The 25,006-nt window shown below is 40.8% G+C and overlaps 1 protein-coding gene across 1 annotated transcript in view; it reads right to left on the bottom strand.

The window, feature by feature from the left end:
* dusp10 (dual specificity phosphatase 10) overlaps positions 1–24,572 on the bottom strand; it is a 35,487-nt gene extending 10,915 nt beyond the window's left edge. The window contains exons 1-2 of the mRNA XM_020531795.2: positions 24,409–24,572; positions 23,106–24,101 (exon numbers count right to left, since the gene is read on the bottom strand). Coding sequence (XP_020387384.1) covers positions 23,106–24,054 — 949 coding nt within the window. The 5' untranslated portion in view covers positions 24,055–24,101; positions 24,409–24,572. The remainder of the gene's footprint in view (positions 1–23,105; positions 24,102–24,408) is intronic.
* Between the last annotated feature and the right edge of the window lie 434 nt (positions 24,573–25,006).

The raw sequence follows: 25,006 nt of genomic DNA, 5'->3' as shown, positions 1-25,006 counted from the left end.
TTGCTCAACTAAAGTAAAATTAACTTCCTGCATGAAAACAAGAAAAAAATCTCTCCTGATTCTATGACATACAGTAGGTTGTAACAAAATATCAACAGGGCTAGAAATCAGTCAGGGCCCGTTTGAGTCTAGACTTCATGTATTCAAAGCAAGAAAGTGGAGGACCAGATATTTTCTAATCAACCTGTTCAGAGATATTGTTACATCCCTCTGGAACAGATGAGACTTGAACTCAGGTATCCTGATCCAAAGGCAAAGGCAGAGACACTATCAAGGTACCAGGAATCCCTCCAGACTGGATGACCGATGGAAACTGGTTAACAGCTTTCAGGTCATCTGGCCCTTGACTTCACATTCTGAAAATGAAAGTTTGAAACCTTGGCCTTTGAAAACGCAAATTAAACCTAATTTGAGAGCAGTGTGAAAATGGCTGAATTTTGGGAGCTGCTCCCATGCACTTTTTTTTCCTAAGCCATTGATTTCCCTCAGTGTGTTGCACAAGGATGCCTTTTCTAAAGTGACCTCAGTATTTCTCTCTGAATGTCCACGAACACAACATTTTTGGAGTTAAATCCAGATTTGACTTCACTTTAAATGGAATAAATAAAAAACAAAAACAAACAAGTCTGGTACAAAAGGCAAGTCAACTTATCAAATTGAGAGTCATAAAACCAGTGACAAGAATGTGCACAAGGAAAAGAAAATTGGAATGGAGGTCCATTGATGAGGTTTGATTGTTACTGGTTCATATGGATTTTACTTTTACATTGTTTGATTGGGTTTTTTTTGGGAAAGGTTCCTTTTTGTCTAATTACCTTTCATTTTCACTCACAAGCTACCACTTCCATGAATGCATTCTCCCTTTCGCTACCCTATGATTATGAGAAGGAACCAGGAACTCAGCACATGTAGTTCTCGCATTGGGTTATTTTCTTCATCCAAGGATGGGGTAATGCAACACCTTTTTTTCCATATCCCCTACCTTAATGTGGCTCAGCTTTGGAACACACCTCCACATTAAGATGTTAACACATGATCACCACAAGTTCTGTTAAGATTGAGATGGAAGAAATTAACCTTTCTTTGTTCTGTTTCCTTAAGCATTTCCGAAAAGACTATTTAGCCTCTAACCACTAACCTTGCTAATTATGAGAAAAATTACTATAAATAAACATTTTCCTAAGCTCATGAGAAAGTGAAGAATATATTTTAGCAAATGTGGAGTCAAATAATTTGAGGATGTTTCTTTCAATTAATACAATAAGCTATTCAGTAACAATGTAAATACTATAGGCCAAAACCATTAGGTTTTGACCATGTGATAGTTTTTCTCTTGGAGGTATTTCAACTACTCAAGGGTAACAAACAAGTGGGTTAGCTTACGTTGGTATTGAAAATTTTAAATGAAGTCCTTATGCAGTGGCTGTAAATTGAAATTTTAACCAAAAATTGTTACTTTGGGTTCACACAACCAGGACCTTGTACCATACGCACACTAGCATTTAGAGGTCAGACTGGAGACCTGCCTTTTGCAGAATAAAAACAAACTTTGGCCTACTAAAAGATCTATTAGGTATATCATTTTGGACAATCACACTGATTGAAAATGAATTCCTAGCCTAAACCAACAACAACAACAATGCATGATACTCCTGCATGATAATAACCTCTTCCTTACCCCCACGAGCTTTAAATATTTTATACAATTAAAAGTAACAATAACTGCCTATGATGTGACCTCCATAAAATACAGTTTCACCTAATGTTGGGTGATGGAAATCAGATGCGCATATTTCCCAAAACAAAAAAAACTTTTTCACTTTCAAGGGAGTTTGCTATCTTTTAACAGTCTGTGAGAAAATATGTTGGAAGATGTTAAACTGCAGTGGTCTGAATTGTGCCTTGCACAATTTTAGCTGTAGTATCTTTTTTGACAATATTTGTGATGATAAACTCCAGCCACTTCTGTTTGGTTTTGGAAATCTACTTTTTCTTTTAAAAAGAAATTAAATCAACAAAAATATTTCAACGCGTCAAATGGTTTCGAAGTCCGGGAAATTGTGATCAAACCTTACATGGCCTGGTCTAACCACCACCTGAAATACCGCACCTCCATCTCCTACCGACCAACCTCATCCCGCCCCCTTGACCTGTCCGTCCTCCCTGGACTGACCTATCCCCTTCCTAACTCCCTACCTACACTCACCTTTACTGGCTCCATCCCTGCCTCTTTGACCTGTTTGTTTCCTCTCCACCTATCCTCTCCTCTATCCCTCTTCTATCCGCCTCCCACTCTCTCCCTATTTATTTCGGAACCCCCTTCCCCTCCCCCTTTTCTGATGAAGGGTCTAGGCCCAAAACGTCAGCCTCTCTGCTCCTATGATGCTGCTTGGCCTGCTGTGTTCATCCAGCCCTGCACCTTGTTGACCTGAAATACCGTATCTTGTTGTGGTCTTCAGGACATTAGGAGGTTATTTGGGCACTGGAAATGATGCAGGTAAGAATTGTACAACTCTGAACATTAGAATTGGGGGCTTAATCGAAAGAGGAAACTGAAAGGTGGTCTTATTGAGATGGATAATAAAGGAACGAATACATTTGAAATGTTATTTCTGAAAGTGGGCCATAGGCTTCCTGGCTGATAGTATTAAAAGGTCATCTTCAGGTTGCTCTTCACATAGTAGCTTTATCTTCTGCAATCTTGTAAAACCAGCAGTATTGGATAGGCTGCTGATTCTGTACATTCCCAGCTTTTATTTTTCACTGAGATCTTTGGGGGAAAATTGTGAATCAGGTGATATCCAATTGACTATTACAAAAGTATCCAAGAGCTTGAGCAGTATTTTAACTTCTGCATTCAGATGCAGTTGTTCTGCAGAAGCTGTTGGATCTTTCTGGATCGGTTAAAGTATTCCTAATTGTTTCAAGATTTAATTAACTGTTGAGGAGCTCGGACTGCAACGTAAGTATCCTCATGTACAGCATCTTAAGACAAGAGCCCATGATGTTTGAGATACTATAGTGGCATGGATAGAGAATTAACTAACCAATAGAAAACAGTCGGGATAAGGGGAGTACTGCCAGTGTGGCAACCTGTAATTAGTGGAGTGTCACAGATTAGTGTTGGCACCACAATTATTTACCATTAGATATCAATGATTTAGATGGGGAAAGTTTACAGATGACACAAAGGTAGGTGGGAAGGCAAGTGCTGAGGAAGTCGGAATCACCAGAATGATATAGACTGGTTAGGTGAATGAGCAAAAACTTGACAAGTGGAATAAAATGTGAGGTTATGCACACTGGCAGGAAGAACAGAGGAGCTGATTATTATTTAAATGGAGAAAGGCTGCAGAAAACTACAGCACATAGGGATTTGCAAGTCCATAAGCATAAATTTCAAAAAGCCAGCATACAAGTTCAGCAGGTACTGGGGAAGTCAAATGGAATATTGGCCTTTATTTCAAAGGGAATGGAGAATAAAAATAGGGAAGTCTTACTAAAACTGTGCAAGGCACAGGCAGATCACAGCTGAAATATTGTGAATAACTTTGGGTCATTTATCGAAGGAAAGAGTCATAGAGATCTACAGCACAAAAAAAAAGACGCTTTAGCCCATTGAGTCTGCACTTGTCAAAACAACGACCCAACTAGTCTAATTCCATTTTCCAGACATACCGGTATTGGGACGCAGTCCAGAGAAGGTTCTCTAGGTTGATCCTGGATATCGGAGAGACTATTATTGAGGAGAGGTTGAGTAGTTTGGGCCTATAGTCATTGGAGTTTAGGAGAATGAGAGGTCCCTTTATTGAAAGTACAAAATTCATAAGAGACTTGACATGGTAGATATGGAAAGGTTGTTTTCCCTTTGTGGCAGAATCTCGGACCAGAGGGTGTAATCTCAAAATAAGAGATCACCCTTTTAAAACAGATTAGGAGTAACTTCTGCAGAGAATAGTGAATTTGAGATTCTTTACGGAAGGCTGTTGAGTGTTGATAGTTAAGTATATTCAAGACTGTGCGAGACAAGTCTTTAAATCAAGAAGGAAATCCAGGGTAATGGGGAGAAAAGCAGGACAGTGGAATTGAAGATTGTCAGATCAGCCATGATATCATTGAATGGTGTATTAGATTCAATGGGCTGAATGGCCTGTTTTAGTATTCGTGTTAGAGCACAAGTGCGGTGCCACTTTTCAGTAGCAGTCTGGTTTCTTAGTTAATGAGCTCTTATTTTCAGTTGAGCCTTTATGCAGTTAATCAAAGGAACAAGATGATTCCCCACAATAATTAAGGGAGGTTTTTATTCTGGGACTGTAGAGGTAATGCTGATATTTGTTTCCATACCCAAGCTGTCATGAGGAAGTTATGCTGACCTGCCTTTTTGCAACATTAAGAATGTTCCCACATTGGAGTACCAGAATTTTGAACCAATGATGGCATGTATTCAGTGATGTATATCCAAGTAATGATGTGTGATGGGGTAGTATTCTCATGATTGCTGTTCAAGTGGTGGCAAAGATCATGGCGCTAGTAGCTGCTGTTAGACTAAACTCCAATGGGCTCGATGAGGTTCCAATTCTTCTGGTGCCATTTTTCTTCCAGTTGTGGGTCTGGGAGGGCTTATCTTAAAAAAAAGCACTTTTGAGGTGAATAACCAGCTGTTTCAGGTCGTGGTTTGCACCCACAGCTAACTAGATGAAATGCAGTAGCTGTAGCAGGGCCCACAACCAGATCTGTCTTTTGATAAGGAAGATAAGAAGGAGGGGACATTTATAAATTAGAGGGAAGTAATCTGATGAGACACATTGTGTATATTGATATTGCTTAGTCTCTTACAGATTTCATTCGAGAATGTTACTTCACTGCCATTTATAGAGTAAGCATTGCATCTATTTTGCTTCTTGTATGTCCTGCTCTAAATTTCTCAGCAAAATTAATTGGCCTCAAAACTGGACAGGGCCTGAACACTGTTGTGGGCATCTGTGTAATTAGGCAGAACAAGTTGTTTCCAGTACAGGTAGCACACAAACTTCTCGCTGCCTGCTTAATTGTAGCCAGCATTAAATAAGGTGGTTAATGGCTACACATCTCTTATTCTCCCCTCTCTCAAGTATATGGACCGCTAGTATCACTTAAAATCAAGCTCACTATTTATAGCCACTTAAGTGAGCGTACTTCCTGACTGGAGGAGGTGCTGGAACTGGTTGCAGAAGACAGCATGATCAAGTAGAAAGCTGGGCTACAACACAGAGGAGAGAACAGAGAACATGCTCCAAGCTTCTCGAGTATAGGATGGTTCAGTTGAGGAGATCAACAAGAGGATTGAAGAAGTGGTTCTTTATCCATAGAGGATCCAGATAAACTTGCATAAACAAAGGAAACAGACAGTTATGGCAGTGGATGCCAGATACCACTCCAAGCAACCGGATGCAATGTCACAAGAAATTCAATCTGAATAGTTAAGATTAATGCACACATGTGGAAATTCACACCAACAGCTGTGTACCACTGCTGCATTACTTACCTAACAATGGTGCATCAGCCATGGAGTTCCCACCTCACATTCATTGCTTCATCACACCCTCACTTGTTTCTGCTGCAAGCCATGCACACCTTCTTCACCCAGCTCCAACATCCCCCAAATAATAACCCATTTCTCAGTTTGAGTACAGTGCCAACTATTTTATTTAAAACGCTACTTACATTACCCAGATGCATGCTACCTACATCACCCTCACATTCACTGACAGGGCAAAGTGGTGGATAACAAGAAGTAGCTTTATTTAAAGTATAAAATTCACATAATAACATAGTCACCTTCACTGGAGCATCCCCCGAAACCACAGCAAAATGACAACGCTAAAAGAGTAAAATCAAAGCATGTGGACACCTCATTCTCCTCCTTACAATTGCTTTCCCCCAAGCCATTTTCATCCCGTCAAAAGCCTCTTTGTTCCTCCGTCCTTTCAGAGGTCAAAAGCTGCAACCAGGCCAGATAGTACTGCAGGAGTAAGAAGAGCAGGAAGTCAGGGGGCCCTCTTACTGGTACCCTCAGCCTTTAATTAAGATACAAAGTGTACTTTAGAGGATACCTTAGAGAAAGCAAATGATGGCTAACTCCACTAGCACACTTGCAGACCCAACCGAGATGCGGTCTCCAAAAGCCAATCACTGAGCTTCAATAGCAGCACAAACAAAAGCCACTCAATGTGCGGATGCAATGTCAGATTAGCTCAGCTTGTTGCTAGGCAAGATCAGACTGCTGCCCTAATGGCTGCAGATACTGGGGCTCAAAAAGGGGTTTGCAATGTGTCACAGTAGTTTGTCCTTCAACAAGTAATAGAATTATGGAGTGTTGCCTGCAGTGCCTCAGTTTCAGGTGACTGAGGCAAGGATACATTCTACAGCACAGCCTCCTTCACTCGTTTTGGAAGTCAAGTGGTTTGTGCAGAATCCTTCCTGTAAACTTCAGATTCTTTAAAACTCTGGAAACCACCAAACTCTCTTGCTTTTGCATCACGAGCCAGTAGAGAATTCAGTAACTAACCTGAAAAGTTTGACAATCTATGTAAAATACAACTGGTGTGGTGGTGGGAGTCTTCCTTACTGCTGAGTACATGTTTAGCTGTGCAAGATTAAGAGGGCATAATCTGGATCACTAGACTCAAAAAAAAAACTGGCAGCTTGTATCAACTCAGGATTATCCACTGATCAGTCTGCTGATTCTGCAGATTTCTGGTGAAGTAGCTTTGTGCACACACAGAATGCCCTCCAAAACGTCATGCATTATAGGCGTGTACACTATGGAGGCAAAAAAAAAAATCATACCCACAGCACTGAAACAAGTAAACAAAATCAAGTGCCCTGGAGACCAATTTTACAACCACTTTTTTTTTATTCTATTCACTCACTTATTTTATCCAATTTAGGCCGTAATTACTGAGAGATCTCCCAATGGGAGTTAATGCTCACGTAAAAATATTACTTGCCCTTCACAAAACAATACAATACAAAAATTCATTAACTGCATATTGAGCTTTACAAATTTGACACCTCTAGACCAAGGATCACATTGTTAAAATCTTCAATATAATTTGAACTCATTTTCGAACAGGCTTCACGTAACAGCAGGCCGACTTCACCACTATTTTGACACTTGAACAATGTTTAAATGAGATATTAAAAACTCCTGACAGGCCATTTAGTAGTGAAAGACATAATTAAATCCAGAATGTTCTCTTTAATAGGAGTCTATTCAAGGTAGTCAATCCACTGATATGACACAGGTCAGTTCATTCAGAAAAGGTAGCAGTATACTTCTTCATCAAAGTACAAAATAAAATGTTAGCAACTAGATTTTTCTTGAATTGCAATAGAGAATTAGTGGTACCCTTAGCCAAGTTACAATATCAGCATTCACGGAGTGTGGAAAACTGCTCGGTTATATCCTGTACATGAAAAGCAGGTCAAATTCAACTCAGCCATTTGTTGCCCTATTAATCTACTCCTCTCAATCAACGTGATGGAAGTGGTCATTGCCAGTGCTATTAAGCAGCACTTGCAAAGGAACAACCTGCTCAGTTCAGTGATGCTCAGTTTGTATTCAGGCAGAGCCTATTGGCTCCTGACCTCCGTGAAGCCTTGGTACAAACGTGGACAAAAATAACTTAACTCCAGAGGTGAGATCAAAATGACAGCCGTACATCAATGACCTTCCCTCCATCATGAGGACTTAAGTGATAATATTTGCCAATAATTACACAATGGTCAACTCAATTTGCAACTTCACATTCTGCATATAGGCAATAGCTACTTTACTAAGAGCTGGACAAATCCAGAGTTGGTCTGTAACTTTAATAGCCAGGCAGTGACCATCTTTAACAGAGAATCTAACCACCATCCCTTGATGTTCAATGATACTACCAGCAATGAATGCCCACCATTAGCATCCTGGGGGTGATTATTGACCAGAAACTGAACTGGACCAGACACATAAATGCTCTGGCTACAAGTGTCAGTCAGACACTAGGAATTCTGAATTAAGTAATGCACCTCTGGACTCCTCGTTCAGAATCCATCTACAATCTACAAGTCCATAGTAGGATCGTATGATCTGCATTTGCCTGGATAACTGCAGCTTCAAAACCACACAAGCATGACACCACCCAAAACAAAGTACCCTGCTCACCGTTTTTCACATTTGCTCCCTTCACCACTGGTGGCAGTGTGTACCACCTACAATTTGCACTGCGATAAGTTAGCATGGCTCTTCAAAACAGAGACATCTAAGCCCAGAACTTCTACTGCCTCGAAGGACAAGAGCAGCAGATGCATAAATACACCATAACCCACAAGTTTCCCTCCAAGTTACACACCATTTTGAACTGGAACTGTAGTTGCCGTCTCTTCACTGTCGCCAAATCAAAATCTTGGAACTTCCTAAAGGCACTTCGGGTGTTCCTGTCTCAAGAACCGCAGCAATTCAAGAAAATAGCTCATTCCCTTTTCCACAGTAATTGGAGACAGGCAATAAGTGCCAGCCTAGCCAGTGATACCCACATTCCACTGAACAAATAAAAGCAAAGAACAAACCGGCTCATGGTCAGTTTGCACTTACACCTGATGGCAAGTGGTAAGAGTGGGACAGTTTCCTGGTCAGCCATCCTGCAGAAGTAATTTGGCCCATAAGCTTGACTAATCGAATGGAAATCCATGGTTCAACCCTTGGAACCGAAAAATAAGTGGAGAAAAGACAGACTTCCATTTAAAATACTTACCATATGTAAAAATGAGGATTTAGAAGAATAGTGACGGAGAAAAATCCACATCTTATTCCAGCGTGACTTAAAATAACCAAGAAGTGGTTGGAGTCCCTCACTACGATTATTCATAAGTTTTCATCCAAAATCTCAGGGGAATTTTAAAAACAGCCGATCATCTTTTAAAGGTAATTGCAGCTGAAGCATTAATCCATTCCTTAATGGTGGGGCAGTTATCCTAATGCTAAATATGCAGCAAGCTGTTTAAACATAGATCTGGGTCTATATGGTGTGCATTGCAATTGCTAGACAGGCCGTGGTGATCAGCCCCGCCATTTGGAGGCAGCGAGGGCCTGGTGGGAGGCCCTCAATGGAGGATACACACTTTTCCATCATCGATTTGGCATGGAGGGTGTTGCATCGCAGTCCTATGTGATTAAAAAAGGAACAAGGTGGCTCGAATTCTCAGGGCTGTCTTTGTGGACCATGGTCCACGTGTGCACCGGGCATGGCTGTTTACAACCCCTCTTTTTCTTTTTGTTGGGGATGCTCCTCAAATTTTTTTTTGATTTGAACTTCAGCCCCTGATTTTTGGCTACCAGTGTGGAGGGACTGAGCAGATCAGAGAGCCTTCCTTGGGAGTCTGCTCCTGGATTAGACCTGGGCAGTGGGTGGACACTTAGCCTCACTGCCTGGCGCTTTTGTGGTTGTGTGCGCGCCTAGGGTGTCCTTGAAGAGGAAGCATGTGGTGTCCATTTGCACATTTGAGACCATCTGACAGTTCAACACCACAGAGGCTGGAGTGTGTTGTTAATTTTCAAAGCTACTTTTTAAGTCGAACTTGGTCAAATTAACTTGTACCCTCGATTTCTGTTCCCCTTTTAAAAGGGTAAGCTCCTATTAACAAGTGGTTTGACTGGCTTATTTGCTTTGATTTAACTAACTTTAAGACAGTAGCACTTAGCACACCCATTTGGTCTAGGTGTTGAGAGTCCTAGGAGTGTTCTGGAAGTCTTCAAATAGAATTTCTAAAAAAATGAATGACAATTGGTGGGGCAGGAGAAGCAAGTTTGTCAATGCATCCACTTTTGGCTACCCAGGCCGTTCTGAAGGCCACTCGTCTAAGGTGCTGAATGGAAATTTCAGTTTTGTTACACAGTTCTTATGTACCTACACAACTGATTTAATGTTTCTCTAATATGCATCTGCTGAGTATCTAGTGCTCACTATATTGCTTAGTGCCTCCAAAACAACAATGGTCATGTAAATCCATCCGTGCAGGATGATAAATCAGGCACAGGCTTGGGAGTATGCAGCTGATCTTTGCTTAGCCTTTACTCCCCTGTCAAAATTGTTATACACAAACACGTAAATTAGAAGCAGAAGTAGGCTAGTCGGACCCTCAAGCCTGCTCTGCCAGTCAAAAAGGTCATAGCTGATTCGATTGTAGCTTTTAAAATTGTCTTGTCTACTATAAAAAAAGGAACAGTGTAAACTGAAGAGGGAGTCACTACCTTATTTGATGTATAGAACCATCAGTCTGGTGGGCTGTTGACTGCAAACAGTCCCCTACATCCCATTTTGACCTCAAGAGGACAGGGTCTGACTCCAGCTCCCTGATGTTTGCTACATTTCTAGCCATCATTCTTTTTGTGCACATGGTCATTTCCTCCAGTATCTTTGTCTTCATTTTAAAAAAAATTCAGAGAGAAAGGAAGGGAGATTTCATAACCACAAGGTTTTCATCGTAGGATTTTATTGCCTGTGTATCCAGCAGCCATATAGAGTATTCTTTCCTCTGAAGTTTTCTGCCCTCACATTACACACACCACCTCCCAACTCCTCATCCAACTTCCATTTCTTAACCTGTGGCAATATAGACTGTATTTAAATATAACTAATTTAACTTTGAAATTTGTGGCTGTGTCTGCTCCAAAACTTCTTAAAAGCCATGTTTTACATTTCAATCATCAAGAACAAATTTTGTATAAACTAAGCAGTATAGAGTTTTAAAAGAAAATGCATGATATACAGGGGCTGAGTTATTTGATCCTGGTTAGCTCCAAGCAATAAAGAATACAAATCCAGAACAGTGTCATTGATTGGTAATATATGGTACTATAACCAAACATCTTGAAAACCACATAACAAGTCCCTGAAGTACTCAAACATGCGACCAAATGAAAAAGTTATTTTATAAACAAAAATTGTGAGCTCAAGCTTTGATATGTACTATAGCTAATAAATTTAGAAGACCAGAAATAAGAATATTCCATAAACTTTGGATCGAGCTGTCACTAACTTTTGTATACAAAGGGAATCAAGCTGACTCTCAGTCAGACAAAATTTCTATGGCATTTTCCAAAATATGCATATAATTTGCATAGGATAATGATGGTAAACTCTTTTTATCTTTAAAAAGTTAGACATGTGCCTAGCACCACCTGTTAGGATTACATCATCTACCACCACTTGTGGCCCTGCCTAAACAAAGTATGATCACTTGTATTGTTAGTACTCAAGAGCTTGATGTCATGCCAACTGATGTCATTGTTATTATCTAGCTCCACTGCATTGCCATAGTAACAAGGCAGGTGGAGGACTTCAAGTCAATGTCAGAATAAAAAGGAGTAAAATTACTTTGAAAGACCAAGCCCATCTGTTCAGTGAACCACTCTCTCCTGTAAATAAGCTTGCTAAGAATCCACAAAAGGGGATGACACTGTCCCATCGTTTCCTTTACTGGCACCTGCAAGCCAAAGTGGGCAGTTTAACACTGTCCATCGAGATTCAGGGAACGTACAGTATTTAGTTTTCCCTCATTTGTAAAAATCTGTCTTGAACTGCAAAACAGTTCTAAAAAGACAAATAAAATTTTAAACTACTTCTCCTTGACCCAAATACTTCTTTTTTTCAAATAAACTATACTAATTCTATGTTAGATGCCATTTAAAAAGTTGAATAGGTAATATTTCAATCTTTATTCGGCAGAGCTGTTACTTTAAATGGCCATGCATATTAAAGCATATGGTACAGAAAGAAACATTAACATCAGAAGTTTGGACGATTGACAGGACAACAATTTCTCATATAGTTTCTTTTCCTACACTCCTACTGCAAGCTCTGGAACCCCCAATGTGATTCAACATTGGCAAAAATATTATTTTGGACTGGGAGCACATGTGTAATGGAAATAGATGGACCTAGATCTTCAAATACATAATTCAATTTGAAGTGCAAGTATATGTAAGCAAAATTACAAAAACAATCCAATAACATTTGTGTTGTTCATATTAGATGACCTCGACAGGTTAGAAAAAGGGCCACTATTTTAAAATTATAACCAAGAGAATGAAGAACAGCTAAGACAAAACAGTTCCTAATGTAAAAAAAGTTATTAAAGCTTGGAGTTCTTCCTGAAGGCACATGTGATCTCTTAAGAGACGGATACATATTGATCCAAACAAAAACACCTGCGGGGACTGCTCAAGTAATGAGACAGTGCACAGAAGGTATGCCAAATTTCCTCACTATTGTAAAATTGTATGGTTTCACGACAAATATTTGGGCCCATTAAAGGGAGACTGAAAGTCAAAAATCGGACGTTCTGATAGTCTGAGCTCAAAGAATTTCAAGTTAAAAAGCCTCAAACATCTAAGGGAATGTTTGTATCGATCAAATTATTGCAATAGACTGCGAAAAAATGTGTATCATGCTCAGAAATAGGCACTGGTACTTTTTAAACTGCAGCAGAACTTTTTTAAAATAAATGTTTGTTTTATAAATGCTGCAAGTACTTGGTGACCTTCTATAACATAAGGTTAAAAGCAACAAAAATTGTGTCAACATGCACCCCTTTACCAAAGTAGAAGATGTACCAATGCATAAAATAGTTTAAAACACTTCATGATCCAGTTACTGAGCTCAGAATGTACACAGCAAATGGTGCCAAACAAGGAGTCCACAAAAGCAAATATTCTGACAGGGCTTTACAAATTAATTCCAGAAATGTTTACGTTGCATGTTGCATGAGCTCTCAGAGTTAGTATGTAGTATACCTTTAAGTGCCATGTTCATGATATCACTTTCTCATAACACGCCAAGTGGGGGGCATAAGGGTCTCAGACTCCATCTTAACTGGATTATGTATGTATCAGAGCTGTAATAAATGTGTGTTGAATCTTTCAGTACCATGTTACCCACATCTAGTTCTTACGTTACAGGAGCTAACATAAGCATTGACACATTAGTTACAAATAGCCTGGGAGGCAAAATCCTACACCTTGTGGCAGATCAGTAATGGACATTGATTGTTTTTTGGTGGATTTGGAGGATTTTTCTCACCCTGGAGCATGTGGCCTTCAAAATTCTGGCAGGTTTGAAAACAAAAGTGTTAAATCACATATTACCTTCATTGAAAAAGTCACACCCTTTATAAATCTTTCTTTAATTGTATACAAGAACCATACAAAGCACTTGCCAAATATTCCCATCATCCAGTAGTCATTTAAACACACTCACTCAGTTAAGAACAGGTTGGTTAAACTCCGAAACTAGTTCAAACTACAGCTTTGTCTTTTCAAGCAGGATCATTTAACTAGATTTCAAGAAGCATTGCAAACCTAATGTAAAATATTGCAGCTTTTTGATGAACCTAATTACACTAGTCATAAGTTATTACTTAATAACTGCGCAGTACAAAAGATGTTAAGGCAAGGAATCTGCTGCTTTATGAAAGACAAGACATCAGTAACATGCACTCTGATTCTAATATGGAAGATTTCACCCTATCATGGTTGTAACAGTAATATCTTTTATTCAAGAGATCAGATTATCTGTGTCAATCAATTTTAAGTCTAGCATAAAATTAGCAAATAACACAGCTCTTGAGTTTAATGCCCAAACCGTCATGTATTATGGTCAGTACACTTGAGAAGCAGTAAGTCAGTAAGCCTTTAAGAAAAATGCTCAGGAAAAACCCTAGCATAGCATGTGACCCATGTGATCATACACTCCATCTTAACTTTGATCACTGGAAGTATGACATGCTGTGAGAATGCTGCTCTCTAATTTAGCAATGTACACCAGACACTCATGTCCTTGTAATATGTGTATAATAGGTTATTGTAATAAATTCTACTGGGTTCTTCAATTACATATTCATGTCCAGTTGTGAGGGATAACGTAGGCATGGGTGCATCAAGTAAAACATCCTGCTGCACCCTATAGACCAAAAACTTTAATGGGAGTGGAGAACCTAGCAGAAAAATTTACCCTTCAGTGAGAAGGATCTGAATGGGGTGGTGGAAATGGTGATGGGACAGAGACACAAAGGGACAGAGATGTCAGAATCTTGGAGAGATTTTTCAACAGAAGTATTATCGGAGATTATTTCCAAGGAACCTAGGAAACGGAATAAATACTATTTGAGTTTATGAATGCTTATTCTCATCAATTTCCCATAAGAGGAAGTGGAAGCTTCCCAAAATAAAACCACTTCATTTGTGAACCACTTGTCTTAGCCATCATTAAAAATAAAATTGACACTATATACTTGGACTTGCAGTTTACTGAACTTAGTAGGAAGGCAAGTGGCGAGGAGGACACAGTCTGTACAGGGATATAGACAGGTTAAGCAAATGAGCAAAAACGTGCCAGGTAGGATATAACGTGGGAAAAAATGAGGTTAAGCACTCGGGCAGGAAGAAGAGGTGCTGAATATTATTTAAAATGAAGAATGACTGCAGAAAGCTCCAGCAGAGGAGCAGTCCTCATGCATAAATCACAAAATGCTAGCAATAAGTTCAGCCGGTAATAGGAAAGGCAAATGTAATGTTTGAAATAAGTACAAAGGAAATGCAAAGTAGAAATACAGAAGTCTTGCTTAAATGAAGGCATTAAATCAGACCAGAGCTGGAATATTGCAAACAATTTAATCCCCTTATCGGAAGAAACTGGAGGCACTGGGGGCAATGCAGAGAAGGGCGCGTACACATTGGAGTTGAGAAGGATGATAATTGAAGCATACAGGATTTATGGGGCAAAACTAATATAAATAAAAACAAGGAAGTGCAGATGCTGCAAATCTGAAACATATATAAATTACTGGAGAAAAGCAGCAGTCTTACAGGATCTGTAGAGAGTTGTGAGTTCAGTGACCCTTCATTAGAACTGATTAAGGAGCATGACAGAATAGATATAGAAAGGTCGCTTCCCCTTGTCAGAAAGTCTAGGATCAGAGGCATAATCTCAGCATATTTAAGACAGTGGTCTGGAGGAATTTCTTCTCTCAAGTGTCAATGAATCTGTGGAATGAGTACCAACATATTGCTGCAGAGGCTGAAGTATATTCACAGCTGAGATAGATGAGACATTGAATCAGCAAGAGAGTCAAGGATTACAGGGGAAGGATGCACAGAAGTGGAGTTGACAATAATCAGATCAGCCAATGATCTCACTGACTGGTGCAGCAGACTTGATGGGCTGATTGGTCTACTTTTGCTCCACTGTATTATTGTTTGATGGAATGAAGTTTCCTGGGCATGCCTGAGAAACTGTAAGAAGTCCAAACTCAGGCTTTTCCAAATAGGCATTGGCCTCCTGAAAACAAAAAATTGTTCTGTTGTATAGGTAGTTTCAATCATTTTCTGTAAATATTGCACTTTTGTCTATTTTTTCCAAGCCAAAAATTTCCTGCAGAAAGTACTCAGTTTAATGAAAAACCCAGTTGGCAGCAAAAATAAAGTCAATATTTTATTAACATTCACCGGGTTCCTTCAGCCTCTCTCTTTTTTAACTGGTTGTTGAAGAACCATTTTTGATGGTTATTTGTCATTCTTATCATTGCCTGCTGATTAGTACACTTTGCTGATTTGTTGCAAGCTTATGAAGATAAAATTTGAAAAAAAAAGCTTAATGTGTACACTTGGAGTCCAAAGGGTTGTAGCAGGAACTGTGACAGTCAAAATGGACAGACGCTTCAAAAAGTGCAGTGATGCAAATAAATTTAAAGCTACAACTTCAAACTTTCAGTGCAGATTGGTGTCTTTAAAAATATCAGCAGCATTTACAGAAATGTTGATATTTATATCTATAACAGCAAATTGTAGTGATTATATAATGCTCAATGGAAATCATTTAATTAATATTAAATTGGAATTTTGATGGTTCAAGGGAATCACTGGGTGTAACAATGTGTCCAAAAACCATTTCATAATTGGCACTACAGGTGCCAGAGACTAAAAAATGCAACATTCAAGTACAAATAGTCCCAAAAGGTACCAAGTTAATTTCCCGTTATCTCCAATTGTTCTGTATCATGTTAGCCATTTTTGCATTCAAACCAACAATCTATATATTTCTTAAAGTTTTAACAAGGTTATATTTATTGAAAAGAAAAGAAGTACAATTGCTTAATTGTGACATGAATAAAAGATTGCCTAAGGAAACTGTTTTACTGATCTGCACATAAAAGAAACCATGTTTTTCTGCTCATTACAACAGTATTTAAAAGTAAATTACACAGATATCAGACCAAAGGGGAGAACTGAACTGAAGAATAGAGTTTAGCTCCATTACAGTCTTAATTTGCATTCAATAAAACATGTCAGAAGGCACTGGACATTTTGTTACAGCATTGCTTAATTCCATAATTTCAACATTTTCCGTAATCAATCATCAGGAGTGACCTACAAAAAAAAGTCAAATGCATTCACGAATCAGATACAAGCAAATCCTTTCTAAAGTCCTGATACAAGCAAACTGTCAGGAAGCCTTCCTGACTCAGTAGGCTGTACGCAAATTTGGTGAAACTCAGCCTTTTTCCCTCCTCAGTGATCTACAGTGTTTATTTCCAGTTAAAGAACTTTGCCCAATCAGAATTGGTATAAGCACCCTTCCTTCACTACCCTCTCTTCCTGAACAATTAGTTTAAACAGTAATTTAATCCCTCAGACAACTGTGACCTCTTGATCAATTTATATCCAGATACCTCTGCAACAGTAATAGCCCTAACAGGCAATACCAAACTTGGAGTGGACAGCATCCAGTCCCCAGCCTCTAGACTTAGATGGGCCATCACCAAGCAACAGTGTTTACAAACAGACAGAGATTGGATACTTGGCAGTCATTTAGATTATAAATACACACTGATCATTTGAAGAGCAAGGCTTACGAAAATGCCATACTGAATCACAGCACCAGCATTATCCCCAATGTATCAATTTAAACAAAGTTGTATATTTATCCTAATGCTGTCGAATTCTGTAGTTCACTAGCACTTTAAAAAATTGACTTACCCCATCTGTCTTTTCCCTATATAGCATGAACCATGAAAATATACTCCTCCGAACTGGCAAGTTTTCAATTTCTTCAAAATTAGTTTACCACTTGTGATCTTGTGTTTACACTAATGACAAAAATACATCTATTTGTAGGCTATGCTAACAATAATCAGACAAAGGACAAGTGTTCCAGCAAATCCATGGGTACCTGTTCAGTCATTATGCTTGTGTATAAAAGTATCACTGGGGCAGACTGCAGAAAGAAGAATCTGTGAGGAACCACTGAATGGTCCAGAGGGTTTTGAAATTATGAAAGGCTTTGCCAGAGATGTCACACAGAGCATTTTCACTTGTGAGCAAGTCCAAAAGTACAATCATAAATAAGAGATTGTGACCAATAAATCCAAGAAACAATACAAATCAGTCAAATAATGTGAACTTCTTCCACTCAGTGATAGGAAGTGACTCAGACAATTGGTTTTAATCGAAATCTAGGCAAGCATGAGAAAGATGTGTAAAATGAATGACTTAAAATGGGAATCCTGCATGGTGCTGTATATATGATTTTCATCTGCTGACTTAACGATCCTAGGTTAAGGTTCCCAGCCAGAAAAAGAGGCAAAAATGTTCATGGTTCAGATTGTCACCAGATGACTCAGGAACAGAAGTTATTCTAGTCACATCATGATCGATCTGTGTTTCCCACAGTTCCATATCCCTTAATAACACTGCCTAACAAAAACCAAAATTAACACTTCATTGAAGCTCCAACTATTCCAGCAACCTTTAAGTGGAAAGAAAACAGCAGATTTCTACTACCCATTATTAAGGGTGCACCCCGATTCCTCCAAATGCCATAATTTTAAGACAACATCCATTGAGTGTTGATTATTCAATCAAGTGTAGTAATTTAGCTTTAACTTCAAATAAAATCACTTCACCCCTCAACATTGATACTCAAGGGGATATAACCATTTTACCATTAGCTTAACTTCATAGAATCATTGAAGCCCTACAATGCAGAAAGAAGACATTCGACCCAGAGTCCGCATCAATGGTCCGAAAAGCATCCCACCCAGAGCTATATCCTGTTACCCCACTCTCCCCATAACCAATCCACCTAACCTGCACACGTTTGGATTGTGGGAGGAAATCTGAACACCCGGAGGAAATCCATGCAGACACAGGGAGAATGTGTAAATTCCACAGACATTCGCTCGAGAGTGGAATTGGACCTGGGTCCCTGGCACTGTGGGGCAGCAGTGCTAACCCCTGAGACACCATGCTATGCCTTAACTTAACTCTTGAAGCTTTAGTATCATTCTGGAAAGGTTCCAATGCACCTCCATCATGGTCAATACATATCTTTGCTGAAATTTTAGCCGAAAGCTGAACACACAGTACACCAGATGAGATCTATGGCACTATACAACTGAAGCACATTTTTAAAAATGTATTTCCTATACATCTCAGCTCTCTTTCAAATGAGGTCAATATTCCATCACCATTTTGAATGTTCTTTCTATCCCTTTGTCAGTTTTAAATGATTTGTATACTTGAATGCTTAATATTTTTTATTCCTTTATGTTTATAAGTTTGTAAAAAAAAGTTTTTGTTTAGGTCCATACCCCTACACTCGGGCACGTTAAACCTAATTTGCTATTATTTTACCCATTTGCTTCTTTACGTTCCTTCATAACTCCCTGCTTCAATCACAATTTATTAAATTCCTTCCATTTCTAGTGTTCTAATCCTTTATTCTATTTAAAAAAAAATCTGGGGACCATCACCAGTCACATGCCTCCAATTAGAAGAACTGCTTCTTTCTCACCTCCCCACACTCCCCACCAACACCCATCCCGCAACCCGCATAACCTGGCACCTACCTCCCAAATAATTATCCAATCACGTCACATGGTGTTCAATTCCACATGGCCCTGACGTTGCTAATCTCTCATGTATTCTTGTTAAAGAGAGTCTTGAATGCCCATTTTGATACCAGATGGAGACTCCATTGTTTATCTACCATGTTGGCAACCTCCTCAAAGCAAAAGTTAGATTAACTAGACATGGTTTAGCCATCACACATTCAATTTCACTCTGATCTACTGAGAATCATTCAGATGTTCAGTCACTCTGCCTGTCATCACAGGTTCCAATAACACCCGAAAATCATATTAAACTGATGGATCTGAAGTTATCCGTTTTCTCCAACTCTCTTTTCTAATGGAGTGATATTTTCCAAATACAATTCTGAAATCTACAAAGATTTATGAAAAACGTCTTCTGGATCTGAAATTCAGACCAGTTTCCTTTAACGTCCTGAAGTGGAACCCATCAACTCCGCGGGATTTGTCTACCTTCAGTCTCACTATTTTCTCCATTGCCATTTTTCAAACCTATTAGACAAACTGAGCTCTGGTCCCTGACTTAAGGTACATTGTACTGCTGGTATTTTCACTATGGAAAGAGGATCACAATACTAATTGAATAAGCCTACCATTCTTGATTCTTCATCATACACAGTTTCATCTTTGCTTCAAAGAAACCCTATTTCACACTTATTGTTCTTTTATTTTACATTAACAGATTTATAAAAACACAATTTTACGAATAGATTTGGTATCCTTTACAAGTTCTTTTCATATAAGCATTTTGCTGCATTTGATACCATTTTCACTTGATTTGTGTTGTGTAAGTCTTGTCTTTAAGGATTACACTGCCTTGTACCGTTTGAGCAGCAGAGTTGCTTAAAATACACAACAAAAAGAGCCTTCTAATAAAAATCATTCCCCTCCCATCCCGCATTTCTCTGAAATAAAAGAAAAAGAACTGTGAATGTTCGTTATTTGAAAGACAAGTAGAAAGTGTTGGAAAAACTCAGTAGGTCTGGTAGCATCCATAGAGAGAGAAGCAGAGAAAGAAGCAGCATGGTGGCTCAGTGGTTAGCACTGCTGCCTCACAGCACCAGGGACCTGGGTTCAATTCCAACCTCAGGCAAACGTCTGTGTGGAGTTTACACAATCTCCCTGTGCAGACCCCCGCTTTGGGTTTTCAGGTTTCCTCCCACAGTCCAAAGATGTGTGGGTTAGCCATGGAATTGCAGGGATAGGGTAGGGGTGCGAGTCAGAGAGTTAGTGTATTCCTGTTGGGCTGAATGGCCTGTCCCCACACTGTAGGGATTCTATGATTCAAAGTTAACAGTTCAAGTCCAGTGAACCTTCATCAGGACTGAAAACAGCTGGGGAAGGGTGACATTTATGCTGATTGATGGGGGGGGGTTGGGAATAGGATACGTAGAAAGACAGCAGGAGAAAGAGATCACAGGCAAACAAAGAGTTTGTTGATAAGCCTAGAGAGAGATAATTGCTTGGAGGGTGCTAATGATAAGTGTGACTGGTTGAGAATGGGTTGGTACAATGATAGTGTCTCTAATTCAGAGCAAAGAGGCCTGGATTCAAGTTGAACCTGCTTCAAAAGGTATGTAATAACATCACTGAACATGTTGGTTAGAAAAGTATCTTTGAATCCTCTGTAAACAGATCAAACTTAAACCTGTGCTCAGGATCTTGTGGTACAGTGGTAGTGTCTCTACTTCTAGGCCAGGAGATCTGCATTCAAGTCCCACCTGTCCCAGAGATGTTAAAAGATACCTGAACAGGTTGATTAAAAAAAAGTTTAAAACTATGCTTGTTTTGGTTTTGCACACGTGTAGCCCCACAAATAAATAGTGTCCAAAAATAAAACAAAAAAGTGAGTTGGCTTTGCTCTGAGCAGCCCTTACACAAACATCTATGGGATTAAGGGAAGATAATGAACGAGGAAGAGAGTGTATTCATGTTCTGAAATTGTTAAACTTAATATTAAGTCCTGAGGCTGTAAATGTACCTCACTTTGGGTGCAAGATGAGATGCTATTCTTCTGGCTTGCATTGAGCCTCACTGGTACACTGCAGTAGGCTTGAGACAGAAATGTTGGCCTGAGAATACAGTGGCGTGTTGAAGTGGCAAGCAACTGAAAATCAGGGTCATTTTTATGGATAGGTGTTCCACAAAGCAGTCACATAGTCTGCAATTCAGCTCTCTAATGTAAAGGGGATTCTATTGTGAGCAGAGATTACACTCTGTGCATAAATATGGCGCTGAGTTGTCCACCACTTCAACACACTGTGTTCCCAGGTGAACATTCCTGTCTCAGGTCTGCTGCAGTGCTCCAGTGAGGTTCATTGCAAGCCAGGGAAAGAAAACATTATCTTCCACCTAGGTACAATACAGCCTTCAGGACTCAAACATTGAGTATAACAATTTCAGAAAACGAACACAATCCTCCATTTTCATTACCTTCCCCAAATCCTCCAGGTCCTGTTGGGTATGGGCTTTTCTGAAAACAGCCAACCCATTTTCAACCACTTACATTTTTCATTGGCACCTTCCTAACAATTATCTCACTCTCAGCTTATCCTCAGCAATCTCTTTCTTTGCCAATCCCTTTCTTTTCTCCCCCCACCCCACTCCATCCCCCCCCCTCTCTCTCTCTCTCTCTCTGGGCACCATCTCTACATATTCTATTCTTCCACCCGTCACCAGCATAAATACAATCATTCCCCAGCTATTTTCAGTTCTGATGAAGGGTCACCGGACTTAAAACATTTACCGAGCAAGTCAACAACCGCATCAACAAACCAAGCCACAAATCTTCTCAAAAACCTTGAACTCTCTTTTTCTCTCTCCCTCTCTACAGATGCTGCCAGACCTGCTGAGTTTCTCCAGCACTATTTGTGGCCCCTTCTCTTCTTGTAATTAAAACTCTATTCTCAGGCATCATTTTAGTAAATCATTTCTGTTACCTTTGCATAACTTTTGTGTGTTTCCAAAAGCAGAATCTTCAGAATAGGCCACACCTATCTCTCTTATTACCAAACCAATGACTTTTGGATTTCCTGTGACCAATTATGTTTGCATTTGAGCAGGTCTTTTATCATTTACAAAGTATTCCCTGTTGCTCACGATGTTACTGCTACAATAAATATTGTACTACTTTTCCATCATGTAGCTTATAATTTCGTTGCTCTTGTCCTACCACCTTTGCATGTTTTCCAACATGGGCCCCTCTCTTGACATTGAAGGTCACTCAGATTTTTCAGATCATGCTCTGCAGCTAACCAACAGGAGGAAGCATGCTGTAGTGAGACCAGACAGGCATATTATCACTTTTTCATCGTCCTTGAAACAAACACTACAAGCAAACGTGCTCCACCTAGCAGCCTGGCTAAGACTGGCAGAATTTAATCCCAACTGTTGCAGGCAGCTTTGAGTGACAAACTGCTTTAGGACTCAAACCCACACCAATTTGTAGGGAAGGTCAATGCTGCAGCTGTTAAACTGTTTTGCCTTGGCTACTGTAAATGTCATCTATACAGCTCACTCCTTACGTGATGCATCTACTGCAACGAAATTGAAAAATGCATATACTGCATTGCATTCGAACGAAACAAGGTCAATATCATTAAGTCAATGTCTCTAATTATGCTGCATTGGAGATCATGTTTGTCATGTAATCAGGACCTTTCAGAAGTTGTTCATATTTGCAGACCATGCATGAATCATCATTAATGGTCTCTTTCCCCCTCAATTTCTGTGCTAGTAAAGCAGTCATGCACAGTAGCCGGGGTGACGTGCTACACATACTGTATTCGTTTTCAGGATGTTGCCCTGCGCTCCTGCAATGTGACATTTCAAAACAGACATTTTCATTCAATAAGCAGAATTCAAAAATAACACAAGTCACCGTCTTCACTTCAAAGTCAATCGCTTTACGCACTTCACGTTCAGGCTATGTAACTAAAATGCCTAAAATTGATCGAGCCTTGAAACGAACTGATTTAGTTCCGCAGGCTGTGTCGTTTACAAATTACTACCAACTCCGGGCGACTTTTGCTTTATGAGCAGACTGTTAAGGCAACGAATATATCTATAGCTGTATTATACACTACCCTAAACTCTGGAAACATCCGATCGTTAAAAGTTTCTTATTTTTTTTGAAAAAAAAAATTCCAAAGGTCTACCTTTTAAAACCAGCGGATCCTTGCCTTCTCGTTTCAACGACTCCAGCACTATATGAAGTGGCTGAGAGGGCAGCACCCGGTTGGGCTCAATAGTGTTCTCATCATAAACTACTATCTCCTTGGAGAATATCCTTTTATAGGAGTCCTTGCCTTCCCTGCAGGAGATGAGATCCAGGACGGTGATCTTGCCCTGTTGCAGCCTCCTCCTGCTGATCTTGTCCGAGCAGTTGATGTGGACGGCTCCCTGGATGTGGCTCTTGTTGTATTCCATGAAGGGGCGACAGTCGATGATGACCGGTCCCTGGCTCTGAGACGGGGGCCCCTTGGTGCCGCTGCCTTTGGTCAGTTTCTTGGCCAGCTCGGCTGGGGGGATGGTGCGGACGGCCGCAGCGGCCGGAGGGGACGGGGTTCCTCCGACTCCGGGAGCCGGGGGGCTTGCAGCAGAGCCGCCGTTCTCATTGCCGCTCACCATCGGGCTGCCAGCGCAGGAAGGGCAGCCGAGTTTGGAGGCGGCGGCGGCGGCGGAGGAAGAGGAGGCAGCAGAAGCAGCAGCCGGGGCTGGTAGAAGGTGGCTGCCCCCCGCCACCGAGCCCGGGCTCGGGTCGCCCTTGTTGGGAGGGTAGGTGCTCACCGTGCAGCAACTAGCGCCGCTGCATCCGCAGGACAGGGAGCGCACCGAACCGTTAGATGATGGCATATACGGAAAGTTGCCGCTTCGGGACGGGAGCGGAGCCGCTGCCGCCGCCGCCGCCAGGCTCTGAGCTTTCGGATGGCCAGCTGCCGGAGTCGCCGCTGCTCCGGGACGAGAAGGAGGAAGAGCAGGAGGAGGAGGAAGAGAAGAAGAAGCCACGTAGGTGTGATCCAAACGGAGATGGAGTTCCTGCGGTCTGACCGGCCTCGGCAATGCCACCACCCCAACAATCCGTTCGTCTAGAGGGGATGGAGGCATCAGGATGATGTTGATGAGCCCTGCTGGCGATCCGTGGAGGAAATGGACTGAAACGGGATCAAATGTACTGTCAGCATCAGAGCAGAGGGAGGGGAGGGGAGAGCAATAAATTCAGAGGCACGCATTGGTTATTTCTGCCGCAAATAGAAGGGGATCGCAACTAAAAATAAACTCGAGGCACGGGCGCCTTCATTGGGCAACCTGGTGGACCGACTTTTTTTTAAGTAATCAACAAACTGCCCGCTTATTCTCTGGGCGAGGTGCTTGCAATTTAAAGTCCAAGTTGAGCCACAACTTTGTGCGGAGCTGGGGCTTCACTCCGCTGCAAGAGGCCATTGAGAAAAATGTACTCACATCACAAAGTGCAGCTCCTCCCGTTCTCCTGGGATTTACTGTCTACTCGTTATTGATCTATTCCCAGAGAAACTTCCCAACATTTGTGTTTTTTTTCTCTCTCTAAACTCATTGAGCTAGGTCCCCCGCCACTGCCGCTTTAATTCAGCTACACTTTTTCTTATAACAACGCGATTCGCCTTCACCTGACGGGGGCGGGGCCGTCTCGCCGATGGACAGAATTTTCGGCCAATGGAAGTCCCCGATTCCCAAGGTTCGACCCGCCTCTCACCCCGCTCCCCGGCGTTTCGGCCAATTGCCGTCGGCAGAGGGCGGGTACCGCACCGTCATTGGCCGGGCCGCGGCCGACGTTGTCGTTTGCATGACATCATTGGCAGCCAATGGGCTGGCCGCCAGCGAGGCTGCTCCCGGAATCGAGCGGCTGCTGGCTCTTTCTAGTCCAGGGCCAGTGCAGCCAATACCAGTTTAAAGTGACCGTGCAATCAGAACGAATGCAGCCGGGGCCAGCGCACTTAGAGTCAGTGCCAACAGGTCCAGTCAAAGTGGAAATGCATCAAGGACCAGTTTTAATGAAAAGGAACAGCCGAGTCATCTCATT

The sequence above is a fragment of the Rhincodon typus genome, chromosome 9, assembly GCF_021869965.1.
Source record: "Rhincodon typus isolate 14 chromosome 9, sRhiTyp1.1, whole genome shotgun sequence".
NCBI classification, from domain to species: domain Eukaryota; kingdom Metazoa; phylum Chordata; class Chondrichthyes; order Orectolobiformes; family Rhincodontidae; genus Rhincodon; species Rhincodon typus.
This window is presented reverse-complemented; position numbering and strand designations above follow the sequence as displayed.